The sequence below is a fragment of the Hakea prostrata genome, chromosome 1 (assembly GCF_041222555.1).
Source record: "Hakea prostrata isolate BN-2017 chromosome 1, UWA_Hpros_2, whole genome shotgun sequence".
In the NCBI taxonomy this organism is placed as follows: Eukaryota; Viridiplantae; Streptophyta; class Magnoliopsida; order Proteales; family Proteaceae; genus Hakea; species Hakea prostrata.
Genome location: NC_142600.1, coordinates 63,194,282 through 63,205,925, shown reverse-complemented (window position 1 = coordinate 63,205,925; position 11,644 = coordinate 63,194,282). Strand labels below are relative to the sequence as shown.

The window sequence follows — 11,644 nt, the reverse complement described above, 5'->3', positions numbered from 1 at the left end:
CAAAAAGGCTAAGACCGTTAGATCATAATATTTGTGGATCAATAACCCCTTGGTGATGGTTCCTTTGAGATAGCGGAGAATCCTCTTGATAGTAGACCAATGCTCTGTAGTAGGACTATGCATGGATTGACAAACCTTGTTAATAGTGAATTGAATGTTAGGATGTTTAAGAGTAGCATACTGAAGTGCACCCACGATGCTTCTATAATGAGTTGGGTCCTTCAATGGTTCACCAAAATACTTACTCATCTAACTCGATGTAGAGATAGGAGTCTAAATAGGTTTGCAGTCTGTCATGTGGGCCCTTGCCAGAAGATCAGTAACATATTGGGACTGACTAAGGTGAAGCCGATCAAGGTTCCGAAAACTGACATCCCTAACAAATAGTTAAGAGAGCCCATGTCCTTAGTAGCAAACGTGGACCCAATACTTTGAAGAAAGGAAGTCGGTAAAGTATCATTGTTATCAATAAGTATTATGTCATCAACATAAATAAGAATATAAATGATGCCAAGTGTCCCTGCATACATAACGAGAGAGGTGTCAGTTTTGGATCCTTGAAAGCCAATTCCAGTAGAAAACTACCTAGCATGTCAAACCATGCACATGGAGCTTGCTTCAAACCATATAGAGAATGATGCAAACGACACACATAATCAGGTTTTTGGAAATCCACAAACCCCGGAGGTTGCTTCATGAAAATTGTTTCTTCTAGTAACACATGCAAAAAGGCATTCTGAACATCCAATTGACGAATGGAACAACCTTTTGAGACTACAAAAGAGAGAACAAGTCTATTAGTTGTGGGTTTTACCAATGGCTAAAAGTCTCATTGTAGTCAATGCCTTCCTATTGATTGAACTCTTTGGAAACCAAACGGGCTTTATACCTCTTAATGGACCCATCTGCTTTCCTTTTGATTTTGAATACCCACTTATAGCCAATGATATTTTCTATCTTGGGCGGAGGAACTAGAGACCAGGTGTCATTCTTAATCATAGTAGTAAATTCTTCATCCATTGTTTACCGTAATGTAGGAATTTAGTGGCAATGGTAAAATAGGTGGATTCAATTTGGGTTAGGTCAAGGGAGGTGGAGGTGGTAACAAGACCCTCTGGTTTCTTAGTTCCATATTTGGTACAAGTAATCATAGGATGGGTATTGACTAGTGGAGTAGGGACAATAAAATAAACCACTAAGTTGGTGGGAGATGAGGAAGATGGTGAGGGATGGAAGTAATGAGGAAGGAGGAGATTCGGTCAGAAGTGGTATGTTTGATGGAGAAGCCGAACTAGCGGTAATGTTTGATGGGGTGGGAACACTATAAGTTGAACTAAGTCTATTGGATGGGGTAGGGGTTATCAAAGGGGGTAAGATTGGAGGTGGGCCAAGTAGGGACAGTAAGAGAGTGGGACGTGAGCAAAGAAGAGTCCCTTCATTGAAAGGAAACTGTTGCTCATCAAAAACTACATGGCAGGAAACAATCAACTTTCTAGTGAGTTTATTTAGACACTTATACCCACGATGTTTAGAACTATATCCAAAAATACATGAATACCAGATCTATAATGAAATTTATGCTTATTAAAAGGCCCAAGTGGAGGATAGCAGGCACAGCCAAAAACACGAAGAGTCTTAAAATTAGGGTTTTCACCGAACAATTTAAATAAGAGAGATTCATTTTCCAAAACCCTAGTAGGCATTCTATTCATCATGAAAACCGCAGTCTCAAAAGCATGAGCCTAATATTTTCTAGGAGTGTTGGAATGGGCTAATAATGTCAAATATGTCTCAACAATATGTCAATGTCAGCATTCAACAGTCTCATTTTGCTCATGGATGTGGGGACATAGCAATCTATGGTCAATCCCTGAATTAGTGAGATATTTGGCTACTACTAAAATTCTCCACCCCAATCACTATGAAATCATTTGATGTTATGACCAAACAAATTTTCAACCAACTTCTTGAATTTTTGAAAAACACCAAGAATTTCGGATTTAAGAGTCAAAGGATATAACCAAATAAACCTACTAAAGGCATCAACAAGTATCACATAATATCGGTAGCCTTCAACTGAGACAGTAAGTAAAGGCCCCTAAACGTCCGAATAAATAAAGTCTAATGAATGCTCAAAAAAGAGTAGAATGTGCAAAGGGGAGTTTATGAATCTTCCCTAGCTGACAAGCACTACAAATCGAAAAATCCTTCTCTTTGGTAAACGGTAATTCAAAACTATTAACTAAATGTTGAACAATCGAAAACTGGGGTGGCCCATTCGAGAATGTCATTGTGAGAGGCTAGTCTCTCATCAATGAGAGCCTTTGTATGATTATAAAAATTATTCTAGGGGGAGAGATGAAATTGGTAAAGCACATTGTTAATTCTGCTCTACAAAAGACAATTCCCCATTTTGCGATCCTTCACATAGCATATGTCAAGATAAAATTCAAAAGAGGCATTGTAATATCTTGTAAATTGTGAAAAAAGATAGCAAATTAAAGTTTTCTTGATATCAGAAACATGTAGAACATCTTGAAGAATCAAAGTAGCAAATGGATTTAAAGAAATATTATCAGTATTCATGATGGGCAAGGATGTCCCATTGCCAATTTGCACTTGATCGTCTCCATAATATGGTTGAGGAGAATTGATAAACCCAAAATCAGAGGTCATAAGATGCGTTGCACCCAGATCTAAATACCAGGTTGGATCCATAACTAGTGAGAAGTTGTAACCTGAAAAATTGGGTACAATAGATGTATTTGTCCCACTTTGAAAAGCATGGTTAAAATGTTGTCTACAATCTAAAGCTTTGTGCCTTCTTTGGTTGCAAATCTGACAAAAATTCTGAAAATGTTGGAATCCATTGGTATTGTTAAAATTCTTAAATCTATTTGCATTAGGAAAAAGTTTGAGATCCATGAGTAGTGGACTGGTTATACCAATTGGAAAAGGGCCAAACTCTATTATTGTGGCCTCGGCTACCAAAACGACCTCTATTGGTGAGAAAATGAGGTCAATTAGGTTTAGGAACAAAAGTAGTTTGAGAAGCAATAGCAACATTGGCTGACAATTGTAAATCAAGGGAAGCAAACTCATCTTTCAATTGGATCTCTTGGGTTAATAGCATACCACACAATTCATTGTAAGAAACCGGATTCTCACGAATAGAAATAGAGGAAACAAACACAGCATACTCAAAGACCAAGACCATTTAAAATACATAAGCACAAATCCTCATTGGTTACAGTCTTGCCAATAGAAGCTAATTGATTCGCAATAGTTTTAATCTTAAGAAGATATTCACAAATAGTGTTACCTCCCTTTTTAATATTTTGAAGATGAAGACGAAGTTGCATCACCCAGGTAGTGGAGGAAGTGGAGTAGAGCTTCTCGAGTTGATCCCAGACTTCTTTAGCATTGGTGCAACCCATTACTTGGGCATAATAATAAGGGGGGGGGGGGGGGGGGGGGTTTTGGGGGGGGGGGGGGCCTGGTCTTTTTTTGGGGGGGGTTCTTTTTTGCCTTTTTTGGCCGTAATGATGTGCTCTTTAATAATAAATAGCTTGACCCTAGGAGGATTTCATCATGTAAACAAACGGATTAATTATCTAAGGAACTCATCCTTCTGGAGCTAAGGAGCTTGAACTCTATGATCCTTGTGTTGCTAAATTTGGAGAATGCATTGCTCTACTCCACAAGCCCTAAAATGAAAATACAATCTTAATTTACTTAAGAAAACATACATAAATTAAAAACTCAAGCAATCTCTCAAGTTTTGACTCTCCATCTTCAATCAAAGTGTTAGTAACTAAAAAAAAATGTGTTCGTGTCTTTGCCTTCTATCTTGCGAACTTGAAATTACAAACGTCAAAGAAGAGATCATTCATACAATCATACGTCCATACTAAACAAACAAATACACAAGAATTTGCATTATAGTTATCCAGAGGTAAACTTTCTGTAAAATGTAATTGATATGTAATTAAAATGTAAAAAAAAATTTCTCCACGGTCAGATTTTCCTTTACTAAGCATAATCTCATGTGCAAAATAGTCTGTTCACCAACTCTGGATCGTTGTTCGGTATTATTTTTACAATTTAAAATTTCTCAATCAATATAAAACACATTGATCCCATTCCCATCGCCACCGCTCCAAGCCCTAATAAATTAATTCTGATCAACATGCATATTCATTCAATTCTTATGAAGGAAAGAAATAATCTTTCTTTCCATCTTGATATAATTAATAACATTTAATTATATGAAGTGACGTAGAAGTAGTCAAGGAGTACTATATATGTATATATTTGAGATCCATCATCATTTAAGTAATGTATACATCATGATTTGGTTTTCGTCTCTAACCATTATAATAATTTAGAGTCTGAACAAAGATAATATAAATTTCCGTCCGTTCTTAAGAAATCGACACTGCATTACATGCACGTAAATATAATTTTCTTATGAATTATTTCGGGACAAAGTTTCATCGCTTTAAAACCTTTCACAATCACGTATGAATTTATTTATGAGTCATCTTTCTCATCGACATCTTAAGCTAACTTAGATATCATCTTATCGTATCAATAGCGTATTATACCAACTCGAGTATTTGGTACATATTTTTAATAAAATAAAAGCATATATACCAAGAGGATTACGGATTGAGCAAATAAAACATTTTTTTTTTTTTTTTTTTTTTTTTTTGTGCAAGTAAAACACTTCATGTGGGAATTAAAACACTTCACGTGGGAAAAAAGGGAGTGCTTGTGGTTGTGGAATTCAAAAGTTATCATATGATATCTTCTTGCCTTTTTGACTTTGAACTTTCAAAGTTTTGAGATTGAAGGTATTGACCAGCAACTCAATTACTGGCCACATAAGTCGTCAGCCACTCCTGTTAAGTCAACCGTAGAAGGTTGACGACAAGAAATTATTAACACAACTGGCATATGTAGAAATTCTTCTAAATTATTGTTGTTATTATTATTATTTTCAACGGATTCTCGAAAATGGCTCAATTGGTAAAAAATCAACACTTTTAAGTATGATGTCAAAGTTTAGACATGGATATCATTTAATATCCATCACTTAGTTAACATGTATTATTCACATTGCATGTCTATTTTTATAAGAAAAGAGAAAGCTTATATTAAAATTTAAATTTATAGTTACATTTAAAAGAAGACAAAGATATTAAGCAAGTCAGTCGTAACTTGGAGGTGATGTCAGCTGTTAAGTTACAAAATTCTAACTTAGAGGTGATAGATAGAATATATGCCAAAATATGGAATAAAGAAGGAGATAGTTGGTTCATTCATTTGCCCTTGAGTAGGTGTGTTGCAGTTGCTTCATCACATTCGATATATTTTAGTTGTACTTGCTTTTGTTGGGCAGATTTTATAGTTGCCCAAGTGAACTTCAATAATTCTTGGATAATTTTCATATAGACCCCGTGAGGTTTGGTCTAGGTCACTTTTAGTCCAGTTTAAATTTACTTTTGCAGATGGCTCCCCTATGGTTTCAAAAAATGATTAAACAATGACAAGTTAAATAAAAATTGTTAAATTAATAAATTTTGTGACGAAAATACCCTTCAGTTTTTTGGATTTTTTATTATTTATTTTTAATATACCAAAATAGGTATTATAAAATAAATAAATAATAAATATTCATCGGATTTGTAATCCGATCATTCGCCGTCGACAAAGTGGATTTGGAGGTCGTCGTACCTGTTGATACTTTTTTCCTTCGTCAAGCTTCTTCATCAGCACAAACACCGGTGCCGACGCCACCTCCACCCCCTTCTTCCCACGAAAGCTTCTTCTTCAGGGTCACACTAGCGACCAGTAGTCGGATGTGAAACCCGTGCTTGATGCCCTTGTCATCAACATTGGCGACGTTCTCCACGTTTGATTAAATCTGGGCTTCCTTGATCTTATAAAATAAATAATATTCTCCTTTGGCTTTCCATTCTTCTCAATGTTTCGCAGACTGATAATTGTTCAAATCCTTATTATTTATTTATTTTATACAGATGTTTTTGGTTTGATTTGCTATACACATGAGGACTTGAACGGTGTTCTTGTTTATAAAGAGGAATCGGTATCAATCTAGCTGAAAAATTAACCTGTAACTACTACTTTCCTCTATTTCTAAGGTTCCAGATCCAGAAACCGAAACCTTCTGAGACAAGTTATTCATCCTTCACACAAAAATTTCATTATTCTTCTAACATCAGATCTGTGACAGGAAGACATAATTTAAACGTACCGCATCGTCAAATTCTTAACGTTGTTCCACACGGGAAACGCATCACCGAGGATCCACATCCTCTGTAATTCCTTTCCCTACAATTCCCTGTAATGAGGATTGTGCCATGTGGCATTTAAGTAATCCAATGGTTACCCAACAAACTAGAATTTAAATAAAATTCAAATTCATGGGTGGCTTTAAATAAAATTCAAATTTAGTTTAAATTAGGTAACCATTGGATTACTTAAATGCCACATGGCACAATCCTATGAGGGAATTACAGGGAATTGTAGGGAAAAGAATTACAGAGGATGTGAATCCCATCACCAAGCACCGCCAAACAACAACTGTAACAAAAAAAAAGTTGTTGCAAGAACTGGCATATGCACCAAACATGGAGAAGAATGGAAAGCCAAAGGAGAATATTATCTATTTTATAAGATAAGGAAACCATTTTAATCAAACCTGGAGAACGTTGCCAATGTTGATGACAAGGGCATCAGGCACGGGTTTCACATCTGACTACAGGTCGTCGTGCTTTACCTGCAACGCTCCTATCAGCACTGTCGGATCAGTGTGAACCTGAAAAAGAAGCCTCCGTGGGAAGGAGGTGGCGAGGCACCGGGTGGTGCTAATAAAGAAGAAGCTTGACGGAAAAAATATCAACAGGTACGGCGATCTCCAAATCCACCTCATTGACGGCGAACTTATTTCGATCGGATTACGAATCCGGTGAATATTTATTATTTATTTATTTTATAATAACTATTTTATTATATTAAAAATAAATAATGAAAAAATCCAAAAGACTGAAGGGCATTTTCGTCACAAAATTTATTAATTTAACAATTTTTGTTTAACTTGTCCTTGTTTAATCATTTTTTGAAACCATAGAGGAGCCATTTGCAAAATGAAATTTAAACTGGACTAAAAGTGACATAGACCAAACCTCAGGGGGTCCAAATGAAAATAACCCATAATTCTTTCAAGAGATGTCCCGTTGATGTTAACCCTATCCGAATGTCTTGAATAATTCTATCCCAACGCTCTATTTGTCACCCTCTAATTCATTAGATAAGCCTGCATACATTAACATGGGTAAGTGATCTAATCAATTAGATGAGCAAAGGCACTTAAAAACGGTAGGAGATTGTCTCATTTTTGGAATAATTGTTTTTGATGTATTTATAAGTAATAATTTCAAGTCTCCAATTAACCCATCTATTGACACTATTAATATCTTTAGAGGATTGGGATCTTTATCATTATAGACATTTGTATTCTTTTCATCCAAATGTAGTAGCAATGTTATTATAAAGATAGAGAAGAACCATAGTTTAGTATCACTATGAAACCCAAAATAGCAGAAATGCATTGCGTATTAATAAAGGAATTATGGTTTTGTCCTGAGTCTCAATGGCCTTGGGAGTTGGGGCCCCAAATTAACCCAACATTTGGTTCTTGTTGAGCTGAATCAACGGTTCATTAAAGTTAACCCCAATAATAAACCCGGGCTAGCTACATGTTGTTCTTCTAGAAAGTATAGAGTCAAGATGTAATTAAATTGGAAGCAAGAATAAGTAAGTAGACTTAAGTCAAGTCTTGCTATTCTGTAACCAGCATGACCAAGTAAGTCAAGCTCTCATGGGGCCAATTTCATATTTGGGTCCGACATAATAAATGATCTGATGAGCTACTAGATAAACCATTCCAACAAAATTCCTGTTATTTTCTTGCACTTGTGAAAATTCTATAAAATGTATCAAATCTTCTAAATAGACTTTTTCTCTGTGAAAAAGACCAGACATGTCCCACTAACTCTCTTTTTTTTTTTTTTTTTTTTAAGGGAAAGGGGGTGGGCTGGTGATTATCATTCTCAACTACCTTATGAGAAATTGCCTTTCTACCATAAATGACATTTCTCCTATTGAAGTTTTCTATGGTTAGCATATAATTTTAGTTCATGAACTTAAAATGGTTATTGAGGGTATGGAATCAAAGATACTATTGGATATGGTATCATTGGGTATCGGTAGAGTTGAACAATTTTACCCTTTGTATTCTTAAAAAAAAAATTCCTTTAATGATATAGAAATTTGAATTACAATGTCATTGTTAAACCCCCACACCTGTTTCTTATACGTCAATTCAACATGGAATGATGCTACTCCACATTTTTTGTGGAACACAACGTCAAATCTTTTTTCCACTAATGATGCAATCATATCTGATGAAATTCTCGTTCTTAGTTAAACAATAATATGAGATTTCAATGGTAAGAGTTGAAGAATCTCTTTTCATATCATATTTGATTGAATAAGTGTGTCACATTAAATTTTGTTTTGACTTGCTTCACTATTTTCGGAATTGGGGACTTGGGGATGCCAAAGTGTAATCACCTAATAGGTAGGTTAGTTGGAGGTGATGTTTCTTGATTGAAGTAGAAAATCTCTTTTCCACAAAATACAAGTTTAGTTTTCCTTGCATGAAGTAGAAGAATCTTCTTTTCGAAAAGACGTGATTGTTTATGAGTGAATCACGTGTCATACTTAAACCCCCACAAGTATCTCTTTCATGTCAATTCAACATGGTAAGTTGTGTGAAGTTTCTATCCACATTGTTGGTGGAGTAGAATGAGAAATTTCGTTTCCACTAATGATGTAATCATATATGATTGAATTCTTGTGTTTATAACCTGACATGAGATTTCACTGTAACACCCCCCCCCCCCACCCAAAAAAAAAATTTCAATGGTAGACCCAAAAGCTTCTCTTTTTTATTAAAGATGTAATCATGTGTAATTGAATTACTATGTTATTGTTAAACTCTCCCCACCTACTTGTCCCACGTCAATTCAACAGTGCAAGATACTGTCGAAAAGTTTGTTCTACATTATAGGTGAAGTTGGGCGAAAATTTCTTTATCAATGATGATGTTATTAGTGTGATTGAATTGTCCAACGTTTTGTTAAACCTCTAATATGTGTTGTATAATATTGACAATGTCATTTTCCGAGTTACTTAATGGGGTTCGATCTCTTCCGAAATCCCCCAACGATGTTGTTTACATCATATTATACCATATCAAATAAGATGGTACGACATCAATGTGACATATCTATATATAATTCAATGTGTGGTACAAAAAATTATACAAATGAACTAGACTATACCAATATCAAATTTACTTTTATATGGAATTTACACCCTTTATGTACCAAATGCTAGAGAACCGTCTGATCCTTATGACCCAGACTGGTTCAACCGGGTTGATTTGGTCAAGCTACCCAAGTGAAGGTATATTCAACTTTTGACAAGTCAATGGTCAACCGAACGGCTTGGTTGAATCTGGTTGCTTGGGGTGATGGAAATCCCGCAATTATTGGCTGGTTCTCAACCGACCCGGTCTGAAATACGTATAATTAATCCACCAATACATACATTATTTTGTCGGCCATTATTAGAGTAGAGAGATTCCAATATTTTAAAATTATTTTTGTCCACAAGTCGCATATGTAAAATAATCCAAAAGATTTCATAAACTCAACAAAATTTTAAAAATATGAAATTCTCATTGAAGTTAAAAGTAGGACCATCGTATATATATACGATTATGTATATACATACGTTCTAACCGACTAAGAATAACCGTATATGTACAGTACAACGTCAGACGGATACGGACGGCACCGTTTGATTTCTCAGATAACCATGAGCTGTGGAAAGCCGAAGTGAGGATGGGGAGAAAACGGCGATAGTGGAGGCACGTTGAAGATATCCTTAGCGTCACCGCCTTCCGAAAAAGCCGTCCAATTTGACGGCGTTAACGGCGTAACGGTTGCTGTGACTTCAGATACCGGCGACCATTCTGCCTTTATGGACTTCATCGGCGGTTGTTGTTCTTGTTCTTGTTCTTGTTGTGGGTTTTGTTGTTCCTCTGTTTCTGTTTCTCTGCGTCTCTTTCTGGAATTTGTGGATACTGGTTCAGATGTTTTTCCAGCTTCGAGAGGGAAATTGAGAATGGCTTTGCTTCCTCTCATCTTGAAAGCTGCTCTATCATAAGCTCTAGCTGCTTCAATGGCGGTGTTATAGGTTCCCAGCCAAACTCTGGAACCTTTCTTGTTTGGGTCTCTGATTTCAGCTGCGAACTTCCCCCATGGACGTTGCCTCACTCCTCTGTAGTGTCTTCTCTCCTCTGTATCTTCCGCACCTGGTGCTGGTGCTGGTGCTGGTGCTGGTGCTGGAGCAGGAACTGGAGCGGTCACCGCAGCTGGAACAGATTTAGTTTGGCTGAAATTGAACCACTCGATTATCTTTGCTGGAGGGGGGGAAATCTTCAGCGATGGTCGACGAGAAGCAGCAGAAGTTGGAGAATCTGAGTTCGTCAAATCGATAACTTGAGGCTTTGTCTCGGTTTCAAAGAAACTGTTTTGATCATCATAACTGAAAGACAACATATTGGCATCTCCACTGTGCTGCTTTTCATTAACGTCCATATAATCGAAAACAGAGAACTCTGAAGATGTAAAGCTATCATCAAAGACCTCTTTTTTAAGCATAGGAGGAGCTATAGATTCAGAGCTCACTGATTGAGAACAAAAGGAATCAGAATTTGAATTTGAATCAGAAGAAAACCCTTTTGAGGTCTCTCCAGTAATCGATTCTTCCTCCGCTGGAACGTCGGAGAAACAATTTGGGATTTCACTAATGAAGCTTTCAATTGAGGCGTACTCGCCCAGAAGATGACTCCGGATAAGATCCAGAACAGAAGATTCATCATGGCTGGCCATGGAAAGAGAGAGAGAGAGAGAGAGAAGAGAGAGAGAGATTGAAACTGTGAGAGTAAGTAACAGAGAAAGAAGAAGAAATTCGAAATGGGTTTGGAAGGGCGAGAGAATTGGAAGTGAAGAGAAGGAGTGAAGGAGAATTGGTATTTAAAGAGGCAGAGAACGCCATCCGACCTTCAACCTTGCTTCTATGATGGACACACGAAACAGCAGCTTATGGGATTGTTTAATTTAGTGGGACCCACACAAACAAACAGACCCTTATTTTCACTTTCCAGGGTACTTCCAAAAACTACTAGAAAATAGTAATTTACATGCTTGGCCCCTCTCTCTCTCTCATCCCACTAGAAGGAAAAGGAAAATGGTGGATTAAAAAAAATAAAAAAATAAAAAACTCTTACCAGGTTTACCTAATGATGTCATTTTAAGTAAATGGGAGAGTATTAATTAGTCAAATAAGCTCTCATTTGGCTTGGTCTTTAATCCTAATTAAACATAAAGAATTGATTAGTTTGATTAGATTACAAGGAAAGCTTATGAAGCACACTTCAAATTGCAATCGGCCACGTGTCACAGGTGATTGTATTTGGGTTTTT

The 11,644-nt window shown here is 36.3% G+C and overlaps 1 protein-coding gene across 1 annotated transcript; it reads right to left on the bottom strand.

Moving 5' to 3' along the window:
* Nucleotides 1–9,648: 9,648 nt before the first annotated feature.
* Nucleotides 9,649–11,165, bottom strand: LOC149029355 (ethylene-responsive transcription factor 5-like). The gene has a single exon (XM_089150639.1). It carries the CDS (start codon nucleotides 11,049–11,051, stop codon nucleotides 9,963–9,965), a length of 1,089 nt encoding a protein of 362 aa, XP_089006765.1. The 5' UTR covers nucleotides 11,052–11,165; the 3' UTR covers nucleotides 9,649–9,962.
* Between the last annotated feature and the right edge of the window lie 479 nt (nucleotides 11,166–11,644).